We start from the raw sequence: 13,662 nt of genomic DNA, 5'->3' as shown, positions 1-13,662 counted from the left end.
AGACCAAGGAATACCTTTTTATTTTTATTTTAGTGTTTAAGAGGGAAGAGATTGAATGTATAAATAAACAGGTGTCTTTTTATACGGTTTGGCTAGCCTATGTTTTGATTTTCTTATTTGCCTCTTATCTTTAAAAAATAAAACTTTAAGAAACATATTGCCCATTGGTTAGTTGATTTTACTAGTGTTAAACCAAGCTTAATTATTGTTGGTAATTTTTTTTAGGAATATGAAAATGCTGAAAATGCATCAGCTCAGTCAAGGGTTATGAATAAAAAAGACAAAAGAAAGACTCATCAGGGAAAAGACAAACCTCTCCCAATATCACTAAAAAAGTTTCAATCTGAAGGTAATATACGTATGAAATCTATTACACTAGAGAAGCTATTCTTAGTCCTTGTATAATTTCATTTTAAGTACCTCTCTAATTTTTAAAATAAGTAAAGATTGTTTTATTAATATGTTACTTAGAATGTAAAAAATGTAAACCTGCTTGAAAATAAACTATTTCGGGGTTAAAGTAATTTAAAATCAGTCATTAAAACCTCATAAAATTTCAATAAGAATTTGTCTTTATGTAATTCTGAATTTGTTCCTTTTCTAAAACTCACTGAAAATAAAAATTGATATTTGTAGTTTTTGAGTCATCTTGAAACATATTGTCCTTATACATAAATTGATTTGGCTTACACTAGACCAGGAATGGTATTTTCAGATTTCATCCATTATTGGTCAACCTCTTCAAGTTATCTGGAACTATATCTTAGAAAATTAAAATGTAAATTTTTAGAATGAGACTTATTACCAGAAATCTCTTTATAATATCATTTGTATTGGTTTTATTGAACAAAGAAGACAGAAGGAAATTATACCATCCACTGAACTTTCGAAGACAGAGCACAAAGCACATTATTTTTGAATTGGGAAATGGTGAAAACTCTAAGTCTGTGCTGTATAATATGGTAACTACTATTCATGTGTGGCAATTTAAAGATAAGTTAATTAAAATGAACTAAAATTTAAAATTCCTTAGTTGCATTAGCCACATTTGGTGCTCAGTAGCCACATGTAACTAGTAGCTTCAATGTTAGACAGCACAGGTATAGAACATTACTGTCATCACAGAAAATTTTAATGAAGAGTGCTGTGCTTATACCAATCAGAATAGTTGCTAACCGGATAAACAACAAGGTCCTACTGTATAGCGCAAGGAACTATATTCAAAAAGGAAAAGGAATAGTTGCTGACCAAATGAACACCTGTTTCTTCATTGACCAAGAAGTCAGTTTGACTCATGAATTTAAGCTTAATACGTTGGGCATTTGTTCCATGAGGATTAATAAGACCGTAGCAATAATCTAAAAAAAACCAAAACCCCAAAATACTTTGTTTTCAGAAAGAAGCCTACCTGTGAAGTTAGGAATAAATTTAGAGGATCGTATTTTCATTTAAGGATGAGGAAACGTTTCCCTATAGTCTGCTTCTCTAAGTTGCTTTGTTTCGGGGTTAAAAAGAACAGATATATGTTAAATTTCCAACTTTAGTAAGAAAGATTTTAATATAAGAATTATGTCATTAAAAACTAGGCAGAGACATGAAAAGAATGCTTTTTAAAACTTCTTTATTTTTCATATGTTTAAGTACTATGTAAACTTATTAGATGCATTGAGAAAAACATTAGTATGATAATGTTAAAGGGAAGCTGTACAACTATTTCGAAGCATGATTAACACAGTCATAGTACTTCCCTGGGTTTTGGGCATCACATTGTATACTAAGTAGAACATGCTAGAAGAATGACTGGATAACCCACCAGGATTTGGTAGTTTGACCTGAAACATGTGATTTTGACATTTACTGGGTTTATGGACTCTATTCTGATCAACAGATGCTTTAGAGAACTGGACCAGCTTTTAGATTCTCAAATAGATTTCTCATAAGAAGCTATGCTATTAAATTATTTTTAGTCCTTGAGAATGGAAAATTTCTGCTGTGCACGAGAAGCATTGTTAAATATTAGATATCCTGATCATCTCCAATTTAAGAACACTTGCTACCTATTTGTACTTTAGTTCAACCTTATATCTGTGTGGATTCCCTATGTCTTCCTTGTAATCACTTCCCAGAAATACTGTTGTTACTAAGTCAATGATGTGTTTAATTTGGATATAGTTATGCCATCTTTTTTGTATTCATTTATAAACATACATTAATTTTTAGGATTTTTTTCACAGTATTATCAAATCACTATGATATGTATTTTTAAAATTAAAAAAAAACTAGGTAACAGTTTTGAAGGACACAAATTACTATTCTACCTTTCATTCCACAAAGGCAGTGATCTGTACAGTTCTTACAGTAACAGTACCTTGTGATTGATTTTAGACATACTTACCTCCCTGCAAGTTCTCCCCCCCCAAAATTATGTGAAACCACAAATCTGAAGTATATGGGATTCAAATGTTTAAAATTTAATAATACACCTTGGTATGGGTGGCATTTACTGGGATAGAAGTCTTTTAAGCTGAGCAAATTAGTAATTATATGGTAAATTTTAACATCGTATCCCTAGAAAAGTAAATCCTGATGTGAGTCCCAGACAACCCCCAAATGTCTTCTGTAACTCTTATTATAATTTTGAAATTCTTTTCAATAACTTTGTTTAAATATTTTTTACATACTGAAATATTTTATATGTTTATGTCCTTCAGTAAAGTCTCACCATTTTTTTTTCATTTACAGATCACATTAGTAAAAAGACTGAGGTAAGTAATATTATAACCATCTTTATTCTAGAAAACACTTGATGGTTTTTTTTTTTTTTTAATTTATTTATTTTTGGCTGCATTGGGTCTTCGCTGCTGCGCGCGGGCTTTCTCTAGTTGCGGTGAGCGGAGGCTACTCTTCGTTGCAGTGTGCGGGCTTCTCACTGTGGTGGCTTATCTTGTTGCAGAGCACGGGCTGTAGGCGCACGGGCTTCAGTAGTTGTGGTTTGCGGGCTCTAGAGTGCAGGCTCAGTAGTTGTGGCGCACGGGCTTAGTTGCTCCGCGGCATGTGGGATCTTCCCAGACCAGGGCTCGAACCCGTGTTCCTTGCGTTGGCAGGCGAATTCTTAACCACTGTGCCACCAGGGAAGCCCACTTGATGGTTTTAAGAATGATACTTTAGTGTTTAGCAGTAAGTCTGTTTTGAGACATAGCTATTTAACCCATTAGCTTGTCATGAATGAACTCAATCCTGTCTCTGGCAATTAAAAGGATATAAAGTACGTTACAGTAGAATAAAAATACTATTTGCATGCAGTATAATATCGTTTGACTTTAGCATCCTAATTGTTGTGTGTCCAAAGGTTACCACATGTAAGCTTAAAATTTTAGGGAAAAGTGGTGTAACACTTCAATCTTTACTAAAAAACATCCTGAAACCATGACTCAAGATATTTTGGAATTATGGAAATTGTGAGGTAAGCTGTGATTTTATAGTTTATATCTGTGGATAAGATAACCTGATCATATACTTCTCTTACCATTCGCCATTAGAGGGTAGTGCAGCCTACACATAATTTCCTAGTGTTATTGGTTACTTTTTTTCTTTTAAGACTCTAATACAGCCTCTATAAACCTTTTAGAATTGGAAGATACTACTATAAAATATCTTCTAATATTGAGGAAGGTACTAATGTTAGAGTTCTTTTGACTTCTTTAGGTAATAATTGAAAGTTTTATTATTCTTCTGTTACATATTATTCTTGTAATTCCATTAATTGATTTTTTTTAATGGTCAGATGTTCCTTGATTTCACTTTAGAATGCATACATGGTTTTGAGCATTTTTTATTGTTGTTTTAGGTGTTTTCTTGACAGGTCAGGGAAATGAAATCCACCTCTAAAAAAACCACATCTAAATAACTCTTTGACTACATTAATAATATAGTTCTCAACTGTGCACACAAGCACAAAATTGATTTGTTGTTAGATGATAGAAATTCTTTTAAAGTTATTTACAAACCACTGTCACTGTTTTTAGATTAAAATTTAAATGACTGCAAATATAGACAGTATTATGTTTGAAAGTGGAAAACATGTACTTTTGGACTGATTCCAATTTTTTTTTACCCATTGATTTATTTGGAAGATAGTTTTACGCAAATGAGAAAGCAGATACAAATGGTACACACTGTTCTTGATACTACCAGCAACTGGTAGTGGAGGGAAAAATAATTTTTATAAACTATTCATGCTTGCTTTTTCTTCTTCACTGATTTGAAAGAAAAAAATGCAGACTGACAGGATCTCATCTATTTAATATATTTAACCCAAGTCGTATTTAAACAAGCATAGGTATGTGACATAGCATATGTTTTGTCTCCCATTATAGTTTTAGGGCTGTTTTCTATTATTAAATAATTTGATGTGTAATAAAATTCACTTTGAGTAATCCTGATGATTAAGACATTTTAAACATTTGTAAATGCATTCTAATTATAATTTATTTCCTACATAACTGTTTTAAGAAATTGGTCAAAAGAATATGTAATTCACATTACCTATGACACTTGTTAAAAATATACCAAAGTTATGTTGTATTTCTGTTAGAATTATTACCTATTTTCTCGGGACTTGGATATTTAAATGTGCAATGGTTATGCCATTGTTCTAGGAATTTAGAAAAACTTTTTTCTGGAGAGTTAAAAAAATAAGTCTGAAAAAAATTCTCATTTCAACTCTAAAATGAGATATGTTTTCTACTCCTAAAAATGTACTAAGTTTTGTTACCTTGTATGCTCAATAATTGACTTAATTCTTTCCATATTTAATATGTCACTTATGCCAAGAGATTTTTTCCCATGGGTAAAATTCCTAACCTCTGTAGAGAGCAATATGCATGGTATCTTAGCCATCCCCTTTTAAGTCAGGAGTTTACTGGGTAAAATTCAAAAAAGAAGAGATGTTTACTTTATTGCTTGGTGAGGATGAGTACTTAAACTGCCTGTATATTTCTGTAGCTGCTAGCTAAACGTGTTCTCAGGTTAATTTCATCATTCCCCCTTTTCTTTCTCCATCCATCTTGGTTATATGTTATTAATCTCAGTGTTTTCTTTTCAGTTCCAGTTCTTTTTAATCTCTCTCACCCTAAAACAATTGGAATAAAAATGACATTTGTAGGAGTAGAAGGTGGGAACAATTAAATTGTCTTTGTTAGATGTCCAGGAGATGTTACACTGTTAAATCAGTACCCTCTCCATTATTTGCTGCAATAGTCAAGAAGATCCCAAGAGAATTCTAGACAAGCAGAGTGAATAATAGAATAGGTGCTCTTAAAAACCTCAACTAATCATGCCTTTAAGGAACATTACTTGATCCTTAAAGTTTTTTTGTTTTTAATTTTAACTTGTTGTCTTTTTAAATGTCAGTGCTTCTGGATAGAGTATCACGTAGCTACTCCTTTCTCTTTAGCCCCACTTTTATCAGGCCTTCCCAACTCCAGTCCTTCTAATGCCACTGAATAACTTTAAAAATTTTAGTGATCATCATATGTCTTGCAGTCTAAAAGGTCAAGTCTTCAATAAGCCTAAATAGACTACCTGTAGAAGAGAATGCAAGAAGTTGTAACAGTGGTTGCCAAAGGGTGGGGAAGAAGGGGTTCCTGGGACAGGGATAGGAGAAAGGCTTACTTTTCACAATATAAGCTGTTGAATTTTCTATCTAGTCTATGTACTACCTATTAAAATTTTATATTAAGAAAAAGCACTGGGTGAGAGAAAGAACCGGGGAAAAAACCCAGTCCTATGTGGCTCCACAGCCTATTTCTTTTTTATTGCACTGTGCTTTCAGCATGTCTGCCTTGGATATATGAGCTTGTATAAATAATTTATTCATTTTAGATCCTAATTATATTAGCTAAAAAGTAAGATGTGGGATCTGTTGATTTCTAAAATTATGATAAATGGTCAGTGTGTGACTGAAATTATTACATGCTAAAAAATGAACCCAGTAGTTAATACTACCAAAACACAGAATAGCAATAATAGATCATTAAATTCTAAAAACAAATAAATTCTCCTGAGCTTTAAAAAATCTCACCTAAAATCTGACTTTACCTAAGCAATTCAGCCTATATCCTACCCCTCTCAATGTCCTGAATCCATTTTTCTTCCCATGCCTTCCCTTATTCATGTTTATTATATTTGTTAGCTCTCTTGGTTATAAGTAACAGAAGCTGAACTCAGTTGAGCATAAGCAAGAAAGGAGACACTTATTTGGTTCATATAGCCAAACCATGGAAGAATAGGGAAAGAACTGGCCTCATAGTTACTGGAGCCATGGATTTTATATAGCCTTAGGATAGTTCATTTTTCTCCCAAGTCTCAGTTACCATTTATGACCTCACCTCATGGCAGTTCACGTAGTTACTGGGGGACCTCAGGGTTACATCTTTATAGGATTTCCTATAAACTATTAATTAGCTCTTGAGGCTTGATAGAGTGAAGTTCAGGTGTTTTTTGTTGTTGTTTGTTTTTTGGAGAAGAAGGGAGCAAAAGTATTTCCTGGGTGGTGTGTCACACTTCCTGTCATCTCAGCATCAGGGGGCATAGAATGTCTGGTTATTATGTTAAAATTGAACAGTGGTTCTATCATTCTCCAATAAAAGGAACCACAATTTCTTGGAGAAATGGCTCTACTTCTAGGGCTGCAACAGGGTATATGTAAGATGAGCCTGGAGCATCTTGTAGTGCCAGAAAATAAGGAAGTGCTCAAAAAACAAAAGGATAGGCTTGGGGCATATCAGAGGGACATAGGAACCAACCTGAAATACTTTGCAATGGCCAGAGCTGGGACAATATGAGAAACAAAATAAAATCCCTGAGTTGATACTAATATAAATAAGTTATTTGAATAAATGAGAGACAAGAGACAAATCTCCCATACAGAAAATTTGCAGTAACTTATATGATTTATTCCCCCTCCAGGAGAGGGAGCTTAACTCCTTCCACTCCCCTTAAGTGTGGCCTGTATTTAGTAACTTGTTTCCAAAGATAGAGTACAGAAAGGGAGGGAAAATAACTACACTGGAGAAACCTGGCAAACACAGCCTTCACCAGGTGATCAATGTTATATTATTAGGGATAAATCATGTTGATAGCATGTACCCTTGATACGATGTGAAGAGAATGGCCTATTCCTCTGAAAACACATGTCTAATCATGAGAAAAACATCAAACAAACCCACATCAAGGGATGTTCTACAAAATACCTGACCAGTATACCAGTATGACTTGAAAATATCAAGGTCATCTAAAACAAAGTCTGAGAAAATGTCATGGATCAGAGAAGGCTAAGGAGACAGGGTAACTAAATGTAATATATCCTGGATGGGATCTTGGAACAGAAAAAAGACATTAGAGGAGAACTGCTTCTAGGGAAATCCAGATAAAGTGTGGAGTCTAATTAGAGTAATATACCAATGTTGGTTCCTTAGTTGTAACAAATGTACCATAATTAAGAAGTTATCAACAGGGGAAACTGGGTGAGAGAGATATATGGAAACTTTGTACTATGTGAAACTTTTCTGTAAATCTAAGACTATTCTGCAATTAAAAGTTTATTTTAAAAATTGATTAGTGGGTTCAGGTTTGTGAGCCAATATAAAGTTTCCCATCAGACTTTCACGTGATGCTTTTAGTAGCTGTTAATGATTATTTGCTTGATCTGTTATTTCTTTAGAGCTTGTTCTTCATTAAATTTAAATTTATTACTTCAGGAATACATGCATACAGTAATAATTGAATGGTAGAGTTTATGAAACCAGTAGTATCCCAGCTATTGTCATTCTCTTACTACATTTTAAAGTCCTTCTCATATTTCAAGATTGACTCTGTGTCAAGCCATGCAAGAGTATTTAGAGTTCTTCTGAACGTGCTGTATTTTTTCATACTACCTTGCCTCCCATGTATTCTTCCCTTCCATCTTTCTCAGTGGTGTCTTGTCTGTGGATAGTTGTTAGTTCTTGTGAGGGGGAGTGAAATCAGGAACAACCTATGTCACCATGTTGGTGATGTCACACCCTTTCCATCTTTTTTTATTTGGCTAACTATGTGTCAGAACTCGGCCAAAGAGTCACTTTTTCCTGGAAGGGTTCACTAATCATGGTCTTATTTAGATGCCCAAACATCCTGTGTATTCTTAATATCACTCAACACCCTGTTTTATCATTGTTTTGTTTCTTCACTGGAATTTGAGCTTTTGGAAGTCTGCGACCATATCTTACTGCTTTAATTTCTTTGGTAGTCCTAACTCCTTTCACATAATAGGTAATGTAAATGAATGTTGGTTGATGAGTGAATGTTCTGCTTTCTTTCTAAAACTTTCTCTAGCCTTTTTTGGTCTGCTTCTTCTGTGTATTTTTATCACACTGTAACAGAAGCATATAGGTTTTAATTCCTCTGCCAGTTCAAGCACATTGTTAGGGCCTTCATGGAGTTCTGCATTAAGAAGAATTTTAAGACTGCATCCTTGCTCAGCAAGAAAAAGTGCCACACTATCAGTTAATTATGTTTGCCATTTATAAAAGAGGAAGAAGTGGCTGCATGCTTTACAGGTATTTGCCATCCCTGACGTGTATAGAAGAGTGCTTAATTATTGTGTTTATTATTATATCGTGTGTTGGTTTTTGTCTTTCGTAGTAAATTGTGAGTTCCGTGAGAGTAGCTGATATGTAGCATAGTACTAATTGCATAGTAAGGGTTTAACAAATAATTATTTCAAGTCAAATTCAAGACTTGAGTTCATCAGGGTCTGTTCTAGGGGAGAGAAGAAAGTAGACTTATCCTATATATACTGTCATCTTTAATACTATGCTTATATAAAGAACACCATTATTTTGATTTCCTCTTGGAATAAATTCAAAGCACTTAAGTGTGGCAAAAGAGGAATAACATACAGATGGAACATTTTGAAGTTTACATGTTACTGTATATTAAAGTATCTTAAAACTATTTGGGGGGTTTTTTTCTTTGTTTTTTTTTAACTGTAAAGCTGGGAGGCTATTCTTCTAAGAGTTGGCATGGAGCCCTTAGAAATATGAAAATAATTGTTAATCAGTGAGTTTATACTTGTCAGTTTACTCCATAAATGATGTGTTCTTCAGATAGGAAACAGGTACTCAGTGGGAAGCTAGGTTTATTAATTGAAGTATAATTTGCACACAATAGAATGTACCAGTCTTAAGTGTGCAGTTTGATGAGGTTTGACACATACATAAAGTTATATGACATACATTTCTATCAAGATAAAGAACATTTTCATTACATTACAAAAAATTCCCTTCTGCCCCATTGCAGTCATTCTCTCATGCCCTCCCCTGTCCCCCACAGGCAACCACTTTTGTGATTTCTACCATCATAGATTAGTCTTGCCTCTTTATTTAAAATAAAGCATACAGTATGTTATTCTTTGGTCTGGCTCTTACCCTCAGTAAAATGAAGATTCATCCTTGTTGTTGTGTAGGAGTAGCTTTTTCCTTGTCATTGTTAAATTATATTCTGTGGTGTAAATGTATCACAATGTGTTTGTTTATTCATCCTGTTGATGAACATTTGGTTTGTTTCCATTTTTTGACAGTTATGAATAAGGCTGCTATGACATTTTAAAAAACAGCTTTATCAAGGTATAATTTATGGATACTATAAAAGCTATCCATTTTAAGTGTACTATTCAGTGGATTTTAGTATATTTACAGAGTTGTACAGCCATTACCATAATCTAATTTTGGATTATTTCCATCATCCCCAAAAGAAACCTCGTGCCCATTACCTATACCCCTTTTGCCCTATCCTCCCCTCTCCCCTGGCCTAGGCAACCACTAATCTATGTTCTGTTTTTATATATTTGCCTATTCTGGACATTTTATATGAATGGAATCATAAAATATGTAGTCTTTTTTAACTTCTTACACTTAGCATGATGGTTTTTAAGTTCATCCATGTTGTAGCATGTATCAGGACATGCTACAGTTCCTTTTTATTGTTAATAGCATTCCATTGTATTTAATTTTATTTCTGTATTCATCAGTTGGACATTTGGGTTGTTTCCACTTTTTGGTTATTGTGAATAATGCTTCTATGAACATTTGTGTACAAGTTCTTTTATGAACATGTGTTCAATTTCTCTTAGGTAAAAACCTAAGAATGCAGTTGCTGTGTCATGGGGTACATGTAACTGTAAGAAACTACTAAAGAGTTTTCCAAAGTGGCTGTACCATTTTACACTTGTGGAAGTATAGGTGGGAGTTTGCGAAATAAAGAAAGTTATTTTCGCATTCCTTGCAGGGAGGCTGACAAAAGGTTTTTTATGATGCTAGTCTTAGTTCCTTGCACTAAACTTTAAATGAAAAAACATTTTCAATAATTATTTGTATTCCTCTATGCCAGTAACAGCAGAAAGTGTAATTTAAAAGCAAAATGCGAGACTTCCCTGGTGGTCCAGTGGTTAAGACTCTGCGCTCCCACTGCAGGGGGCCCGGGGTGAACCCCTGGTCAGGGAACTAGATCCCGCATGCTGCAACTAAGATCCTTCATGGGGCAATGAAGATCCCATGTGCCGCAACTAAGACCCAGTGCAGCAAATAAATAAATAAATAACTTTTTTAAAAAAGCAAAATGCTTTTTACAATAATAGATTATAATAATACTTAGAAATAAATCTAATGAAAGGTCTGTGAGACCTATATTGGGAAAATTATAAAACTTTATTGAAAGATAGTAAAGACTTAAATGGAGACACATACCATATTCATGGATTGGCAGACTTATTATAATGGGGTCACTTTTCCTCAAGTTAATCTATAAAATCAGTGTAATCCCAATTGAAATCACAATTTAGTTTTTAAAATAAAAATGAAATCACTTCTAAAAATTAATGTGAAAGTGCAAAGGACCAAAAATAGCCAAAATGCTCTTGAGGAAGAAAAAGAAAGGAGGACTTGAGCTATCACATATCCAAGATTTTTTTTTATAAAACTAATAATTAATACTGAAAGGATTTGGCACAGTGATAGACAAATAGACCATTAGAACAAAATGGCCCATAAACAGACCAACCATGTATGTACCCTTGATTTATAACAGAATGATGTGGAGTATTACTAGGAAAAGGATGTACTTTTTAGAATAAGTGGGTTTTGGGGGCCAGCTGAATATATTTATGGAAAAAAGAGATTGGATTATTACTTCACATCATACACAAAAATTCATCCACAGTGGATCAAAGACCTAAAAGTCAAAGGCAGTGTTCTTTTAGGTACAAATATAAGAAGAATATGTTTATGATTTTAGGGTAAGGAAGACACAAAACCCACTAGATTTAAATCAAGGACTTCTTTTCATCAAAGTAAATTAGAAAAGTGAAAGGATGATCTCCAGGGTAGGAAAAGATTTTTTTCCAAAGAAGAATTCAATTGAAGAATGGGTGGAAAAACAAGTACTCACAAAAGAGGATATTTACATGTCCTTAAAAACATACAAAAAGATGTTCACCCTCTTTTGTCATCAGGGAAATGCAAATTAAAACCACAGTGAGAATATTATTTATCCTCCATGTTAGCAAAAATCAGAGTCTGATGATTTGAAGTGTTGCTGAGGATACAGCATAATGAATAGTACACTGCTTATGAAGAAGTAACCTGTTATAAACAGTTTGGTCCAACATAGTATTGGATGTCCTAGTCAGGGCAATTAGTCAAGAAGAAGAAATAAAAGGCATCCAGATTGGAAAGGAATTCATAAAACTGTCATTGTTTGCAGATGACTGATACTACAGTTGACCCTTGACCAATGCAGGGGTCAGGGGTGACAATCCTCCACTTAGTCAAAAATCCATGTATTTATATATTTATAGTTGGCCCTCTGTATACACAGTTCCTCTATATTAGAGGTTCCTTTGTGTTTGGAGTTCCGCATTCACAGATTCAGCCAACAGTAAATCATGTAGTACTATAGTATCTACTATTGAAAAAAAATTCACGTATAAGTGGACCCATGTGATTCAAACTCGGATTGTTCAAGGGTCAACTGTAATATAGAAAACCATAAAGACTTCACCAAAAAACTGTTAGAACTAATAAATGAACTTTGCAGGGTACAAAACCAAGGTACAGAAATGTCTTTCATTTCTATGCGCTAATAATGAGCTATCAGAAAAATTAAGAAAACAATCCCATTTGCAATTGTATCAGAAAAATAAAATACCTAGGAATAAATTTAACCAAGGAGGTGAAAGACCTGTACACTGAAAACTACAGGAGTACCCTAGGAGATACTGCTGGTTCAGTTCCAGACCACCACAATAAAGCAAATGCTACAGTAAAATGAGTCACACGAATTTTTGGCTTCCCAGTGCATATAAATTATGTTTACACTATATTGTAGTCTGTTAAGTGTGCAATAGCATTATGTCTTTTAAAATGTTCATACATTAATTAAAAAATAATTTACTGATAGAAAATGCTAACCATCATCTGACAATAGAGGATTGCTATAAACTTTCAGTTTGTCAAAAACGCAGTATCTGTGAAGCGCAATAAAGCAAAGCACAATAAAACGAGGTATACCTGTATTCTATTACACGGGTCCATTTATTCCTGTGCTAATATTGCAATGTGCTCATCACATCATAATGTCTTATATATGAAAGAGCAAGGAACAGTTGTTAGTCATTAGAAAAATCAAATTGGATTTCTACCTTCCATCATACATTAAAATCTGTTCCACACAGATTAAATACTTGTATATGAAATACAAATTATACCACCCTTAGAACTATAAAATATAGGGGAATATGTTTCTGGCCTGGGGGTAGGGGAAAACTTAACGAAGACACTATAAACTGAAAGATTGTTAAATTGGATGCTGTTCAAAATAAGTAACTTATTTTCCACAAAAATACTAAAAAGAATTTAAAAGACAAGGCACAAATTGAGAGAAGCTATTTTCAAAACACGGAACTGATCTCTATTAGTGTCCAGATATATAACAACTGTCACATGGTTAAAAAAGAGATTGTTGTCTTGTTTTCTTACTGTCTCATGGGATAAAAATTTTTTAAAATAGGTAAGGGACATCAGGCATTTTACAGAACAGGGAAAAATTAATAGCAAAAAACATGAAAAAAATGTCCAACTTTGCTACTGTTGGAGAAATGCACATTAAGACCACACTGAGATACCATTTTTTTCCCCACTAACAGGCAAAAATTATGAAGATTGGAAATACTGACATTCAGAGGTTATAAATCAAGGGAGTTATGGATCATTTACAATGGTGGAAGTGTAAATTAGTACAAATATTTTGTATAAGTTTGGTGTTCTTGGAAAGTTGGATATACATTATAACCCTGGAGTCAGTAAACTTCTGTAAAGGGACAGGTAGCAAATTTTTAGGCTTTGGGGCATATCAAATCTTTTTCACAACAACTGAACTCTGCTACTGTAGCGTTCATAGGCAAAGCAGCCATAGGCAATACATAAATGAGCATGGATGTGTTCCAATAAAATTTTATTTACAGAAAACTGCAACAGGCCCCTTTTGGGCCATAGTTTGCTGACCACTGATAAGACTTACCAGTTCTCATATAGGTATACATGCCCTAGAGAAACTTTCCCATGTGTC

At 33.8% G+C, this 13,662-nt stretch overlaps 1 protein-coding gene across 3 annotated transcripts in view; it reads left to right on the top strand.

Annotated features, from left to right (window-relative positions):
• Positions 1–13,662, top strand: part of GKAP1 (G kinase anchoring protein 1) — a 78,237-nt gene that overhangs the window by 23,321 nt on the left and 41,254 nt on the right. For all 3 annotated transcript variants that reach the window (XM_060014945.1, XM_060014944.1, XM_060014943.1), the window contains exons 6-7: positions 226–349; positions 2,743–2,765. In XM_060014945.1, the coding sequence (XP_059870928.1) occupies positions 226–349; positions 2,743–2,765 (147 nt within the window). The remainder of the gene's footprint in view (positions 1–225; positions 350–2,742; positions 2,766–13,662) is intronic.

Source organism: Delphinus delphis, chromosome 6 (genome assembly GCF_949987515.2).
Source record: "Delphinus delphis chromosome 6, mDelDel1.2, whole genome shotgun sequence".
NCBI lineage: Eukaryota > Metazoa > Chordata > Mammalia > Artiodactyla > Delphinidae > Delphinus > Delphinus delphis.
This window is presented reverse-complemented; position numbering and strand designations above follow the sequence as displayed.